Source organism: Leptopilina heterotoma, unplaced genomic scaffold (genome assembly GCF_015476425.1).
Source record: "Leptopilina heterotoma isolate Lh14 unplaced genomic scaffold, ASM1547642v1 Lhet_325, whole genome shotgun sequence".
In the NCBI taxonomy this organism is placed as follows: Eukaryota; Metazoa; Arthropoda; class Insecta; order Hymenoptera; family Figitidae; genus Leptopilina; species Leptopilina heterotoma.
The window spans coordinates 1,190,458-1,207,500 of NW_025111019.1; the positions used below are offsets into that span (position 1 = coordinate 1,190,458).

The window sequence follows — 17,043 nt, forward strand, 5'->3', positions numbered from 1 at the left end:
AAAAGAAAGAAAGAAAGAAAATAATGAAATGAGAAAATAAAGGCAAAAAAGAAAATAAAAAAAAGAGAGAATAAAGAAATTAAAGAAAGAAAGAAAATGAGGAAAAGAGAGAATAAAGGAAAGAAAGAAAATATAGAATTAAGTAAATAAAGAAAGATAATAAAGAAAAGAGAAAATGAAAAGAAAGAAAATGAAGAAAAGAGAGAGAAAAAAGAAAGGCGAGAAAGAAAATAAAGAAAAAAAGGACAATGAGAATAGAAAGAAAATGTAGAAAAGAGAGAATAAAGAAAATAAAGAGAAAAGTAAATAAAGAAAGAAAGAAAGAAAGAAAGAAAGAAAAATGAATGGAAAAGAACAAAAAGGAATTAAAAAAAACTTAAAGAGGAAGAAAGAAGAAAAATACAAATAGAAATACATGAAGAAGAAAGAAGAAAAAAAAATTTTCTTAGATAATGAGTTTTATTTATTATTAAAAAATTGACATTTTTATTTAAAATAAATAATCTTTTCATTAACGTCTTTAGAGAGATAGTCTCATTGTCATGTAATTAGTATTTTTCAATGCACCGTGACATTTCTCATGTGAAGATTTCCTCCTCAAGAAAGTAAAGTCGAATGACACGTAACCAATTATTGCTGCACTTACATCAATGCTTATGTTAATTAGGCATTTATTTACACTTAAGGTGGTATTGGTGCTGCCCCTTCAGACCAGGCAATCATCTTTACACCCCTGTTTGTCAGATTTTCAAAACTTAAGGCGCACTTTTCTATTATTAATATTATTTTTTTAATAAATATTATTATTATTGTTAATATTTTCATTATTATTATTTTTATTTATTGTTCCTGCTTTTGTTTTTATCGTTATTCTTTATTGTTATTTATTGCTATTGTTTTTGTCATTATTCTTATTCTAATTAATTTTTACTGTTATTCCTACTATTGTTATTGTTATTCTAATTATTATGTCTTATTTTTCTTTTTATTCTTGTTTTCATCATTATTTATTGTTTTCCTTACTATTGTTGTTGTAATAATTATGTATTATTTTTCTTAAAATTGTTATTCTAATTATTATTATTTATTGTTGTTCTTACTATTGTTATTGTTGTTATTGTTATTCTAATTATTATTATTAACCGTTTTTTTTTTTTTTTTTTTTTTTTTTTTTTTTTTTTTTTTTTTTTTTTTTTTTTTTTTTTTTAAGAAATTATTATTATTTATTGTTGTTATTAATTAATTAGTTGAATTAATTAAATAATTTAACTAAGTAATTAGTTAAATTAATTAATTAATTAAACTAATTAAATAGTTAAATTAATTAATTAATCAATTATATTGTCTAATTAATTAATTAAATTGTCAAATCAATTAATATGAATATTTTTTTTCTATTTTTTCTTATTTCAAAAACATAAAATTTTCTCATACACTTGTATTTTACCAATATCCAAATATCGGACCTTGAAATTAATTTATTCCACCTTTTTTCGAATTCTCGTTTTAAGAAATATTGATGAGAGAGGAAAATATTTCGTATTAAGTTCGTCGTTTTTGTCTACTCATACTTTTTAGTAAGTCAATAATATATCGAATTTCCATGATGTATGTTACGTTCATTAATTTTTTTTTCCATATTATAATTATACGAGAAATTTAAAAAATCAATTTTTTTTTGAAATTTTTCTATTCGATCGAATAATAATACGACATGATGTAAAGATTATAATTAATTGCTCAAGAAAAAGGTTAGGGCCAATGTATTTAAATAAAATATCGGCAGAGTGATAAATCACAATTTCTTAATAATGGTCACAATTATATAATTTATTTATTATATTTATTTATATAATTATTTATTTAATTTTTTTTTATTATAATAAATAAGAGAATTGTAATAATTTTTTTAGTTTTAAAAATATAGTAGAAATTAGTCAAATTCGTAAACTAATTTGTCAATTAGTTGAATTTAACTAATTTTTACTAAAATATTCTTTGTAGAAAACGTTAAGTTTACTAACTTTTGCTATAAATTTTCTTTTTGGAAAAGTTTTTACTAATTTATTACTAAAATTTTTTCTAAAATCTGTTAAATTATTTTTTGCTAAAATTCTTTATGAAATTAGTAAAAATATTGGTAATTTTTTTTTTTTTTTGGAGAAAAGTTTCTACTAATTTTTTGCTAAAATTTATTTTTAAATTTCTCTAATTGACTAATTTCTGCTGAAATTTTTTTTTTCAGAATTAATTAAGTTGCAAAATTAATTTTATTTCTAAAATTTGTTGTGAAATTATTTAAATTTACTAAGTTTTGCTAAAATTCTTTGTAGAAAACGTTAAATTTAAAAAAAAACTTTTTGCTAAATTTTTTTGAGGGAAAGATTTTTACTAATATTTTGCTAAAATTCATTGTGAAAAAGATTTTTTCACGAATTTTTGCTAAAATTCGTTTGGGAAAAGTTTTTTTTTTTACAAATTTTTGCTAAAATTCGTTGTGGAAAAGATTTTTACTAATTTTTTACAAAAATTCATTTAAAAATTCTAAAAAGAATTAAAAAAAAATTTTAATACAAAATAAACAAAAATAAATTCTAAAATTGAAAACTATTTAAAAAATACTAGTTTTGCTTTAAATTTATCAACTTGTTATTGTCTTTGAACAATTTATTATAATTTTTCAATATCATTATTCTTATGTTCCCTCTCATTTAATAAAACGCGCGCCGCGCTTACACACAATTTAGTCGCATTATTATACCACGAATCATTTTGTAGAATGCAAATTATTTTACGTTTAAATAAATTAAATACACCTTCTCCTTCTTTTTTTTCATCTCTCGCTCCTTCACAAGAGTTGTTCCACCTTTATATTTAAATACATATATGAAGATGAGTTTTTATCTTATTAGTCATTCTGTTTCCTCGTAAAAGAATCGTAATCTTCCAATCAGGTAAATAAAGTCTCACTGACTGCATAATGTATAATGTATCTTCAGTCCTTCTCAGAAGTACTTCATTAAAAAAAAAGAATGAAAACTATTACAACATATTCATTCTGTTGTATTTCGAAAAAAAGAACAAAATATCTTCTTTTAAAAAAATTTCAGTTAAAGAATTTTTCCAAAAAAAGTCAGTTATAGAATTTTTATCAAGAAAAACGAATTTTTATTTATGAATTTTTTTTGTAAGAAATTATTAAAAATTTATCAATTGATTTTGAAAGCAGGAAAAGAGAACAATATTTGTTTTCTATTAATTATATTTTTTTCATAGTTTCAATATACAAAACGTATTAAATATATATATAAAAAAAAAGATTTACAAAGTCTGAGGTAGAAAAAGTAGAAAAATTGTTTGTACATTTTGGCACGAGTTCACTCAATTATACAAGAAAAAAAATTAGTTGACACAACATTCAACATCACTCACAAATATTTCCCTTTATTTTTGATTTTTTGTTTTAGATGAAAAAAAAATTTTCTTTACAAGAATATCAAAAAAATACTACAAGTATTTCAAGTACTACAAGTACTACAAGTACTGCAAGTACTACAAGTACTACAAGTATTTAAAATACTACAAGTACTACAAGTATTTCAAATACTACAAGTACTACAAGTACTACAAGTATTTCAAATACTACAAGTACTACAAGTAGTTTAAGTACTACAAATAGTACATGTACTACAAGTAGTTACAGTATTTAAAGTACTACTAATATTTTAAGTACTACAAAAGCTACAAGTAACCTGAGTACTACAAAGAGTCTGAGTACTACAGGTAGTTTAAGTACTACAAATACTACAAGTTGTTTAAGTAGCATGAGTACTACAAATAATACAAGTACTACAAATACTACAAGTAGTTACAGTATTTAAAGTACTACCAATATTTTAAGTACTACAAATGCTACAAGTAGCCTGAGTACTACAAAGAGTCTGAGTACTACAAGTAGTTTAAGTACTACAAATACTACAAGTTGTTTAAGTAGCATGAGTACTACAAATAATACAAGTACTACAAATACTACAAGTTGTTAAAGTATTTAAAGAACGACAAATAGTTTATGTACTACAAATACTACAAGTAGTTTGAGTACTACAAGTTTAAGTAGTATTAGCACTACAAATAATACAAGTACTACAAGTAGTACAAGTTGTTTAAGTAGTATAAGTACTACAAGTACTTTGAGTACTACAAATACTACAAGTATTTTAAGTACTACAAGTAATAAAAATATTACAGTGCTAAAAGTAATTAAAAAACTTTAGTACTACAAGTAATTCAAATATTTCAGTACCAGTAGCACTAAAAATCGACTAAAAATAGTGAAGTACTGTAACTGAAAATACTAAAATACCGCCAGTAAAAAAAATACTGTAGTAATAAAAGTACTGATAATAATGAAAGTACTGATGTACTTTTCCGTATTGTCAATACATAAGTACAAAAGTACTACAAGTACTGAGAATACAGAAGTAATACAAGTACTGCAAGTACTTTAGAAGTAGTAAAAGTACCGCAAGTAGTACAAGTACCATAAGTACTATAAATACTGAAGTACCGAAAACACAATGCAAGTACTAAAAATACCTAAAAACCCACTGTACTAAAGTACTGAAAAAAGTACTCAAGTAAAATAGTCCAAAAAGCACTAAAATCCGGGAAACACTCCACCATTCAGAACACAGACATTTCCAAAAAAAAAAAAATTGTTTCACTTTGCTGTTTTTACTTGGTCAACTGATCTTCCTCGGGATGAGCGGCAATCCACTCGAGTGCCCTGAGAATTGCAGCGGGCACTTCCGGTGATTTTGGCAAATGATCGCCCTGAGGTTGGAAGCCATTCTCGTCGGCGGTGTAGGTCAATGAAATTGGACTACCGTCGTCGGCGGTGTAGCTGTAGCTGCCCTGCGCCGCGATTCCACTCTCCTCGCCAATTTGTCTCAATTCACCGCGCTCCTCGGCCTTAATTCCATTCTCAGTCTCATAGCTGTAGGCATAGGAGCCATCTGGATTTGGTCCATCGGCACTGCTGCGTAAAATTGCAATTGGCTCTGGTTTATCGTCAATTGGAGCGGCCGCCGCTAATACGACTAATGCCGAAATCACCGAAGCTATTAAGAATTTCTGCGAAAACAATTATTTTGTTATTGTTTTTTCTTTTTATTCTTGCTTTTTTTGGTTTTTCTTGTTTTTTTTTGTTTTTGTTTGTTTGTTTTTTTTTGTTTCCTCGAAAAAATGAAGTAGAAGAAGAAGAAAAAATAATAGTAGAAAAATAAAAAATAGAAAGTAGAAAAAAGTGAAAGAAATAAAAATTCGTAGAAGTAGAAAAAAAAGTAGAAAAAGGATAAAAATAAAAATATGCAGAAGTAGAAAAAGGAAAAAATAGAAAGTAGAAAAAGGAAAAGAAATAAAAATTCGTAGAAGTAGAAAAAAATAAAAAGTAGATAAAGGATAAAAATAAAAATACCCAGAAGTAGAAAAAGAAAAAAAAATAGAAAGTAGGAAAAGGATAAAAAATAAAAATACCCAGAAGTAGAAAAAGAAAAAAAGGAAAGTAGAAAAAGGATAAAAATAAAAATACGAAAGAGTAGAAAAAGAAGTGAAAGAATTAGTGATTAAAAAAGAAAGAAAAAGTAAAGTGAAGGGAAAAGGTAGAAGAAACGCCGGAAAATTAGAAAATCAAGAGGAAAAAAGTAGAAAATAAGGAGATAGAAGTAGAAATTAACGAGAGAAGTAGAAAATCGAAAAAGTAGAAAATAAAGAGAAAGAAGAACAAATTTAAAAAAATAATAGAAAAATAATAGAATATGAAGAAAAAGAAGTAGAAAAAGGAAAAAGTAGAAAATAAAAAAGAGTAGAATAAGTAGAAAATAAAGAGAAAGAAGGACAAATCAATGAAAAATTATAAAATATGAAGAAAAAGAAGTAGAAAAAGTAGAAAAAGAAGTTGAAATTAAAGAAAAAAGTAGAAATGAAGTAGAAAAGTAGAAAATGAAGAAAAAAAGTAGAAATTAAAGGGAAAAAGTAGAAAGTAGAAATGAAGTAGAAATTATGAGGGAAAAGTAGAAAGTAGAAATGAAATAGAAAAAGTAGAAAAACTAGACAATAGAAAAAGGGACGAAAAATAGAAAATGAACAGAAAGAGGGATAAATTAAAGAAAAATAATAGAATATGAAGAAACAGAAGTAGAAAAGAAGTAGAAAAAGTAGAAAATGAAGAAAAAATGTAGAAAATGAAGAAAAAAAGTAGAAATTAAAGGGAAAAAGATAAAAATTTAAAAAAAGTAGAAATTAAAAGGGAAAGTAGAAACTAAAGAAAATGAAGTAGAACATAAGTGGAAAAAGTAGAAAATAAAGTAGAAATTAAAGGAAAATAGTTTAAAAAAAAATGTCATGCACCGAAAACTGAGAATCTCTCAGCAGCAAAAACGCAACATTTTAACGAAAAGTAAACATTGTTATTGAAAAAAAACGAAAGACATTGAAAACAAATGCAATATATGTAAAATTTTGTTTGAGAAAGATGAAATATTGATGAAAGAGAAATTTGCATTACGCAAATCTTTACCGAATGGTAAAAAAGAAAAGTTTTTTTTTTCTTTTTTTTAGTGAATTGAAGAGAAGACGAGACGAATTTTTTTTTTAAGTGCACGAGACGAAAGGATAATTATTATTGTGTGTAAGATTTTAAACGAAAGTATATAGAGGATGTTGTCATAGAGCAGAGGTGAGAAGATTTTAATTCACAATTTTTTATCTTTTTTGATTCTTTCATTCACACTCTCCATATATAGCCTTGTGTTCTGGTCTTGATTGAAAAAAAAAAAAAAAAAAATAATAATAATAATAATAATAATAATAATATTAATAATGATAAACATCCATTTAATTTTTATTTACAATCTTTTGGAATAATTTGATTTTTGAAAATTTTTTTTTTCCAAAGAAGAAGAAGCAAACAAACAAAGGAAACAAATTAAAAATAAAAGAGAAACAAGAAACGAACAGAACAAACGAAAAAATATAAAATGTAAAATAAAAAAGCGACAAAAAAAGGAAAAAGTAGAAATAGTAAAGAAAAAAGAGGAAAAAGTAGAAAATGAAGAGGTAGAAATAGAGAAAGAAGTTGAAGAAGATAGAGAAGATAGAAAAGAAAGAGAGAAAAAAGTAGAATAAGAAGTAGAAAAATAAGAAGAAAAAGTAGAAAAAAAAGTAGAAAAAAGTAGAATAAGAAGTAGAAAAATAAGAAGAAAAAGTAGAAAAAAAGAAGTAGAAAAAAAGTAGAATAAGAAGTAGAAAAATAAGAAGAAAAAGTAGAAAAAAAGAAGTAGAAAAAAAGTAGAATAAGAAGTAGAAAAATAAAAAGTAAAAAAATAGAAAAAGGAAAAGTAGAAAATAAAGAGGAAGAATAAGATAAAAATAAAAGTAGAAAAAAAATAAATGAGATAAAAGTAAAAGTAGAAAAGAGATAAATGATAAAAGAGAATGATAAAAGAAAAAGTAAAAGTGTAGAAAAAGAGAAAGAGAAGTAGAAAAAGAAGAGTAAGAGGTAGAAAAAAATAAACGCGAAGAAGATATGGAAGTAGAAAAATAAGGGAAATAAGTAGAAAATTGAAGAAAGAAGTAGAAAAGGAGTAAAAAGAAGTAGAAGTAGAAAAAGGGAAAATTGAAATAAAAGTAGAAGAAGAGAATTAAAAAGAAGTAGAAAAAATGAACAAGAATAGAAAAGTAGAATCTTCTTTCTCCTACTTTTCTACTTTTCTATTCTTGTTCATTTTTCCTACTTCTTCTTAATTCTCTTTTTCGTTATTTTCTTGTTCATTGTAGAAGTAGAAAAATAGGAGAAAAAAGATAATGAAGAAGTAGAAAAATAGGAGAAAAAGCGGAAAAATAGAAAAACGATAAAGTAGAAAAGGAAAAAAATAAAAAAAAGAGAAAAAAATGTCAAAAGGGAAAAAAGAGGTAAAAAAGAAGAAAAGAGTGGAAGTAGAAAAAAATGAAGAAGAAGAAGAAAAAAAGAAAACGAAGAAGAAGGAGAAAAGAGTGGAAAAAGAAAAAAAGAAGAAAACGAAGAAGAAGGAGAAAAGAGTGGAAAAAGAAAAAAAAAGAAGAAAACGAAGAAGAAGAAGAAGGAGAGAAGAGTGGAAGTAGAAAAAAATGAAGGAGAAGAAAAAAAAGAAGAATAAGAAAACGAAGAAGAAGGAGAAAAGAGTGAAAGTAGAAAAAATGAAGGAGAAGAAGAAGAAAAAGAAGAAGGAGAAGATATAGAAGTAAAAATAAATAAGAAGTAGAAAAAGAAACCGCAAAAGTAGAAAAAGAGAAAAAAAGAATAAAAGAAACGGGAGAAAAAAAGAAAATAAAGAAGGAAAGAAAAAATAAAAAAAAAATTCTCGACTTTTTCAATGATTGGTCCAGATGATTAGTGAACGTGTTTTTGAATTTTTTGATGATGAGCACTCACCATGTTTTCAGTGCTGACCACGATTGTCGTCTTGATGTAAACTCGTCGAGTAGGTCCCCTTTTATATTGTTGCCGAAACCTTGTAGGTGCTAGGACCTCCCTCTCGACTGATATTTGGCTCTAGGAGGCAACACTTTCTGACCATCTCATTACAACTAGACAAAGACGGCGCTAATTTCCACAAAAAAAAGACGAGGACCGAAGAGCAAGAATTCTCAATTATTTCCTCTGTTTATACGGGAGAAAAGAGCAAAAACCTTTCTCTCAAAATTATTATTCTCACGTTTTATCATTGGTTTTCATTTCTGATTCCGTTTTCTTTCTTGTTTCTTTATTTTTTCTTCGATTTTTCTTTTTTTGTTAATTCCATCTTCCTTCTCTGTTTCTTTATTTTTTCAATTCTTTATTTTCTTCTTTCTTTCCTTTCTTTCTTTCTTGTTTCTTTTTTTCTTCCTTCTTTGTTTCTTCATTTTTTCCATTCTTTATTTTTTCTTTCTTTTCTTTCTTTACCTTCTTCTTTTTCTCTACGCTTGTTTTCTTTCTTTCTTTCTATCTTTCTTTCTTTATTATTTGTTTTTTCCTTCTTTATTTCTTTTTCTTTGCCTTTTTTTCTTTGTAATTTCGTTCCTTCTTCTTGTTTCTTTTTTTCCTTCCTTGCTTGTTTTCTTGCTTTCTTCTTTACTTCTTCATTTCTTTTTTTTATTTGCTTCTTTATTTATTTATTTATTATTTTTATTTTTTAACAAGTAAACAAACAAAAAAAAAATAAATAAATAAAAAAATTAGTAAATAAACAAGTAAATAAAAAACAATAAAATAAATAAAATAAATAAAATAAAAGAATAATAAAAAAGTAAATAAATTAGAAAAAATAGTAATTAAATAAAAAAGTAAGTAAATAAATATTTCATTAAATAAGTAAACAAATTACTAAATAAATAAAGAAGTAAGTAAACAAATAAATTAATATGCAAATAAATAGATAAAGAAAAAAAGTTAATATAATCAAATAAATTAATATTTTCCCTATTCGAAAAGAAAAGAATTACAGTTTTATTTTCGAAAATTTTGAAGAAGAAAAAATTATTGATCAAGGTGAATAAATAAGAAAATAAAAATATAATTTTTAAATATATTGAATTAAATGATTTGATATTGTTTAATAATTTTGATGTAATAATAATAATGATAATAATTATAATAATTGTAATAACAAAATATAAAATATTTAATAGCGCACTAAAATAAGGACAATTTTCAAGTAGACAAATGACAAAAAATAAATAATATATATGTTAATTCAGCTTCTTAGGATTTCAAAAATACTTGTAAGATAATAATTTAGGTTTACCTTAACCTTATATACATATATAGATACATGTTTCCCAAAATGTTGTCATCTAAATCTATTTAAAGAAAGAAAAAAACAGGTTTCAAGTACATATTATAGAGATTTGTTTATTACAAATTTAATATATTTCCAATCGCCTTCTCTCTTTGTTAAAAAGAAAATTTTCTTTTTGAAAAAAAAACAAGAAAAATTTTCAATTTAAAAAAAGAAGAAAAATTTTGAATTTAAAAAAAAGAAGAAAAAAAGAGAAACTAGAAAATAGAAAATTAAGAGGTACAGTAGAAAACAGAGAGAAAGAAGTAGAAAATTAGGAGAAACGAAATGTAAAATGAAGTAGAATAGAAATTCGTAGAAGAAGAAAATGAATTGAGATAAGTAGGAAAAGTAGAAAGTATAAAGTAGAAAAAGGAAACAGTAGAAAATAAAAAAGAGTAAAAAAAGTAGAAAATAAAAAGAAAGAAGGATAAATTAAGGAAGAATAATAGAATAAGAAGAAAGAGAAGTAGAAATTAAGTAGAAAATATACAAAGAAGAATGTAGAAAAACGAAAAGGTAGAAAATAAAAAAGAGGAAAAGTAGAAAATACAAAGAAGGAGGGATATATTAAAGAAAAATAATAGAATAAGAAGAAAGAAAAGTAGAAAAAGTAGAAAAAGTAGAAAAACGAAAAAGTAGAAAATAAAAAAGAGGAAAAGTAGAAAATACAAGGAAAGAAGGATAAATTAAGCAAAAATAATAAAAAAAGAAGTAGAAATGAAGTATAAAAAGTAGTAATTGAAGAAAATAAAGTAGAAAAAGAATTAATAAAAAAAAGTAGAAAGTGAATAAAAAAGTAGAAAACTTAACAACACAATTGGAAATTAAGGAGAAAAAGCCGATAATTAATAGAAAAAAAGTAGAAAATAAAGAGGAAGAAGTAGAAAAAGAGAAAAAAGAAGAAAAGGATAATTTTAAAGAAAAAGTAGAAAATTAAGAGGTAAAGTGGAAAGCAGATAAAGCAGTTAAAGAAAAATAATGGAGTATGAAGAAAAAGAAGTAGAAATAAAGTAGAAAAGGTAGAAAGTTGAAAAACGAAAAAATAAAAATTAAAGAGTTAGAAGAATAAGTTGAAGAAAAATATTAGAATATCAAGAAAAAAGTAGAAATGAAGTAGAAAAGTAGAAAGTAGAAAAAGGAAACAGTAGAAAATAAAAAAAGATTAGAATAAGTAGAAAATAAAGAGAAACAATGACAAATTAAAGAAAAATAATAGAATATGAAGAAAAAGAAGTATAAATAAAGGAGAAAATATAGAAAATGAAGAAAAAGACGTAGAAATGAAGTAGAAAAAGTAGAAAATAAAGAAAAGGTAGAAATTAAAGGAAAAAAGTAAAAAAGTAGAAAAAGTAGAAAATAAAGAAAAGTAGAAATTAAAGGAAAAAGTAAAAAGTAGAAAATAGGGAAAAGTAAAAATTAAAGGGAAAACAGTAGAAAGTAGAAATGAAGTAGAAAATGTGGAAAATAAAGAACAAGAAGTAGAAATTAAGGCGAAAAAGTAAGAAATAAAGGAAAAGAAGTCGAAATTAAAATGAAGAAAGTAGAAAATGAAGAAAACGAGAAAGAGAAAGGAAAAAAAATTAAAATGAAGAAGAAAGTTAATGAAAAAAGTAAACAGATAGAGAAAGAAAGAAGAAAAAAAAGAAAAAGAAATAAAGAGGAGAGAAAGAATAAAAAACGAAGAAGAAAGAAAAAAAAGAAAACGAAACAAAAAAGAAAAAAAGATAAAAGAAGATAAAGAAGGAAAAAATAAAAAAAAAACTATAAAAACTGAATCATTCATAAATATCGAAACACGCGTAGTTTTTTTTTCTTCTCTTAATCTCCCGTCATCAATAAAAGTGACCTCAGGAAAAGGACATTTGGTGGACATTCACTATATAGCAGAGAGATGATTCTCTTTCTTTTTTTTTTCCTTCTCTTGCAAAAAAAGAAAATAAATTTTAATTCTTTAATTTTCGTAAGCTTCACGTTACCAAATCCTGATGTAATTTAAGAAAAAAAAAAATTTTTTTATATACATATACATATGTATTATATAGATATTGCGAGCTCAAAATTTATGTATGTGTAGCGTGTGCGTAAGTGCTGTATGGGATTATTTCTTGGTCCACTTTGAAAGAAAGAAAAGAAAGGAAGAAAAAAATTGTACATTCATATACAGCTCATCTTATCCACGTGGTTACAAATGTCTATATGTCATATATGATTTAATGCTCACATCGTAAAAAATTAATATTACGCTCATTTTTTTTTTTTTTTTTTTTTTTTTTTTAATCCCCCCCTTCTCATTGAAAATTGAAATCTTTAAGGGTTATATGGTAATACATTGTGACATCATTCTCATTTGTTTAATTTTTCATTATTTTTATTTCATTTGCAATCAGAATTCAAGTCAGGGAAAATTTTTTTTTTTTTTTTTTTTTTTTTTATTTAGAACAATTTTAAAATTGTTCTATTCTATTTTTAAAATTTTCTATTTATTTATTAATTATTAATTTACTATTTATTTATTAAGTTATTATTTATCTATTTAATTGTTTGTTATAAATTTTATTTATTTAAATAAAAAAATTTTTAACAAAAAAAAAAAATTTATTTAATTATTAAATAAATAAAAAGTAAAATTTATTTATTTATTGAATAAAAACAAAAGTAAAATTTATTTATTTATTAAATAAAAACAAAAGTAAAATTTATTTTGTTTATTAAATAAATAAAAAATTTAAATAAAAAATAAAATTCATTTATTTATTATGTAAATAAAAAAAATGAAACAATAAAAACGAAAAAAAAAATTGTTCAATCAATTAAATTCAAATTATTATTTAACTTGCAAGGTAAATTATTCACTGAATTTTCTATATAATATTTAATTATGACATTGAAATAGAAATCGTTCAACTCAATGTTGTATATATATATTTTAATTTCTATAGAAATGATCATAAATGAATAATTTCAATTAAATGAAAGAAAATGATGAAAAAATTTTCATTTTTTCACGTGTGAATTTCAAATTAAAATAAAAAGGAAAAGAAGTCTATAAACTTTCTTTAAATTAATTGAAAGAGAAAAAAATCTCACCTTATAAATTATTACGCCAATAATTATTGCATTTTTTTGTTAATGAATTTCTATGAATACATGAATTGAATTAATTGAAAATTTTTTTTTGTTCTTTTTTTCTACTTTTTTTATAACTATTTTGCTGAAATAATTTCGAAATGAAAAAAAGCTAAAAAAATTTAATTTGTAAGCAAATAAAGAAAATTAATTAATTAATTATTATTTTTTTTTAATTGAATTGAATTGAATTGAATTGAATTAATTAATAAAAAAGTAAATAATTGCGAGTAAATAAAATAATTAAGTAAATAAATATTTATTTTGATAAAATGCAACTTTTTCGACTCTTTTTAAAGGTTGAACCAAAGCATCAAAAAATGTTTTTTTTCTCAAAAAAAAAAAAAAAAAAAAAAAATTGATAAACTTAAAATGCCCTTGAATTTTTTTTATGCTCGTAAAGTGTAAAAAATTAATTGCGAATCAAAGTGACATAAATAATAGTAAATCTACGCGAGGTTCAAATTAGAATACCTTATTGGTAACTAACTAGCAGAAAAAAGGAATTGTTCTTGAAATTCTTTTATTTCATTTTTAATCATTCATTGCCTTTTGTTATAAAAGACAATATTGGAGTGAGTCAATTATTACCCAGTTAAACATCAAGTGACAATGGAAGAAGAAATTTATTGCTGCTTCCTTCTAATCATTTTTTTTCTATGAAGAATTTTTTTTTTTTTTTTTTCAAGATTTTGAAAGGAGATTAGTAGAAAAGTTTATTTGAATCGAAGGTAAACTAAGAAATAAAGATGTAAATACAATAAATAAATAAACAAACAAAAAAGAATAAAAAAAGTAAATTAAATTAGTAAATAAACAAAATAAATAAAAAAATAGTGAATAAACAAAATAAATAAACAAATTAATAAACAAATAGATAAAGAAATAAAAAAAGTGAATAAATAAGTAAATATTCAAATATAAATAAAGAACTAAATAATCAAATTAATAAATTAATAAATAAATAAATGTATAAACAAATAAAGAAAGAAAGAAAAAAATGTAGAATTAAATTAAGAAGTAAATAAATAAATATAAATAAACAAATGAATAAACAAATGAATAAACAAATAAATAAACAAATGAATAAACAAATAAATAAACAAATGAATAAAAAAAATAAATAAAGAAATGAATAAATAAATACACAAATGAATAAACAAATAAATAAACAAATGAATAAACAAATGAATAAACAAATAAATAAACAAATGAATAAACAAATGAATAAACAAATGAATAAACAAATAAATAAACAAATGAATAAACAAATAAATAAACAAATGAATAAAAAAAATAAATAAAGAAATGAATAAACAAATAAATTAACAAATGAATAAAGAAATAAATTAACAAATGAATAAACAAATAAATTAACAAATGAATAAACAAATGAAAAAATAAATAAATTAACTAATGAATAAGCAAATGAATAAACAAATAAATAATGAAATGAATAAATAAATAAACAAATGAATAAACAAATAAATAAAGAAATGAATAAATAAATAAACAAATGAATAAACAAATAAATAAACAAATAAATAAACAAATGAATAAATAAATACACAAATGAATAAACAAATAAATAAACAAATGAATAAACAAATGAATAAACAAATAAATAAACAAATGAATAAACAAATAAATAAACAAATGAATAAAAAAAATAAATAAAGAAATGAATAAACAAATAAATTAACAAATGAATAAACAAATAAATTAACAAATGAATAAAGAAATAAATTAACAAATGAATAAACAAATGAAAAAATAAATAAATTAACTAATGAATAAGCAAATGAATAAACAAATAAATAATGAAATGAATAAATAAATAAACAAATGAATAAACAAATAAATAAAGAAATGAATAAATAAATAAACAAATGAATAAACAAATAAATAAACAAATGAATAAATAAATACACAAATGAATAAACAAATAAATAACCAAATGAATAAAGAAGTAAATAAACAAGTAAAAATCTATCGGAAAATAAAAAAAATAATTTACAACCAAATAAACAATAAAATAAACAAATAGGTCAATAAATAAAAAAAAATTGATAGGTAAAAATATTTAAAGAGTTGTAATATAAAATTTAATGAAACTAAACCTTGGGGTTATTTCTGTCAATAAAAGAAAACAATAAGGCAAGAAGGGAATAATACTTTTTTGTTTTATTAAACGATAAATAATTTTCTACATAATAAATACGCGAGCAATAATACTATACGATTTATGAAATATGTGAGAAGTTTAAAAAAAAATTGTTACCTAATAACACGTGTGTCAAAATTAGTGATTTATTCCACGTGTGATAATTGTGGGTTAATTACAAACTCATACACAAAATGAATATGACATTTTCGAGCGGCAATAATAATAAATTTATTCGAGTTAAAGAATTTTTTTCTTCTTTTTATGTGTATTTCACTTTTACCCCCTAATTATTGTTTCTCATTCTGTATATTTAAACTTTTAAAGAAATACCGGGGGAGGGGGGGGGGAGAATAATGAGAGGAAAAAGTAATTTTTTTGCTTATTCTTCATTTTTCTTCACCAATGAAGAAGAAGAAAAAGAAAAAAAAAGAAAAAAATTTTTCCTATTCTTCTTTTTTCTTCACTAATTAAAAAGTAGAAAAGAAGAGAAGAAGAAGAAGAAGAAGAAGAAAATGGAGAAAAAGAAGAAGAAGTCGACGAAGAAGAAGAAGAAGAAGAAGAAGAAAATGGAGAAAAAGAAGAATAAGGAGAAGAAAAAGAAGAAGAAGTCGACGAAGAAGAAGAAAAAGAAGGAGAAGAAAAAGAAAAAAAAGGCTAGAAAATAATGAGAAGAAGAAAAAGTAAAGAAGAAGTTAAAGACGAAGAAGGAGATGAAGAAAAAGTAGAAGAAGATAAGGAATGAGAAGATGACGAAGAAGAAGAAAAAAAGAAAATAAGAAGTCAAAAAAATAGGGACAAGAAAAAAAGAAGGTGAAGAAGATAAAGAAAATGAAGAGAAAGGAAAAGAAGAAAAACAAGAATAAGAAGAAGATAAGGAATGAGAAGAAAAAGGAGAAAAAGAAGGCTACAATATAATGAGAAGAAGAAAAAATAAAGATGAAGTTAAAGACGAAGAAGAAGATGAAGAAAAAGAAGGAGAAGAAAAAGGAGAAAAAGAAGAATATAAGGAATAAGAAGAAGAATAAGAAGAAGGAAAAAAAGAAGAAGAAGATAAGGAATAAGAAGAAGAACAATAAGAAAAAGGAGGAAAAGAAGAATTAGGAGGAGAAGAAGAAAAAGATAAAGAAGAATTAGGAGAAGAAGAAAATGGAGAAGAAGATAATGAATGAGAAGACGACGATGAAGAAGAAAAAGAAGAAGAAGATAAGGAATAAGAAGATGACGAAGAAGAAGAAAAATAAAAAGTCGAAAAAAATAGGGAAAAGAAAAAAAAGATGGTAAAGACGAAGGCGAAGGCGAAGGCGAAGAAGATAATGAAAATGAAGAGAAAGGAAAAGAAGAAAAACAAGGATAAGAAGAAGATGAGAAATATGAATAAGGAAGAAGAAAAAAAGAGCGAAGAAGAAGGCGAAAAAGTGAAAAAAGAAGAAGAAGAAGAAGAAAGCGAAGAAGAAGAAAGAAAAGTAGAAGGAACAGATAAAGAAGAAGGCGAAAAAGTGAAAAAAGAAGAAGAAAAAAGCGAAGAATAAGAAGAAGAAAGAAAAGTAGAAAGAACAGACAAAGAAGAAGGCGAAAAAGTGAAAAAAGAAGAAGATAAAGAAAAAAGCGAAGAAGAAGAAGAAAGAAAAGAAGAAGGAACAGACAAAGAAGAAGGCGAAAAAGGGAAAAAAGGAGAAGTAGAAGAAAAAAGAAATAAAAAAACAAAGCAAAGAAGAATTAAAAGGCGAAAAAGTAGAAAAAAGCGAAGAGAAAGAAAAAGGAGAAAAAATAGAAGATGAAGAAGAAAAAGAAAAAGAAGAAGAAGAAGAAGAAGAAGAAGAAGAAGAAGAAGAAGAAGAAGAAGAAGAAGAAGAAGAAGAAGAAGAAGAAGAAGAAGAAGAAGAAGAAGAAGAA

The 17,043-nt window shown here is 23.3% G+C and overlaps 1 protein-coding gene across 1 annotated transcript; it reads right to left on the bottom strand.

Moving 5' to 3' along the window:
• Positions 1 to 3,244: 3,244 nt before the first annotated feature.
• LOC122504975 (endocuticle structural glycoprotein SgAbd-1-like) lies at positions 3,245 to 8,589 on the bottom strand. Its single transcript, XM_043616365.1, has 2 exons — positions 8,471 to 8,589; positions 3,245 to 5,133 (listed from the first exon to the last, which is right to left on the bottom strand). Exons 1-2 carry the CDS (start codon positions 8,471 to 8,473, stop codon positions 4,735 to 4,737), a joined length of 402 nt encoding a protein of 133 aa, XP_043472300.1. The 5' UTR covers positions 8,474 to 8,589; the 3' UTR covers positions 3,245 to 4,734.
• Between the last annotated feature and the right edge of the window lie 8,454 nt (positions 8,590 to 17,043).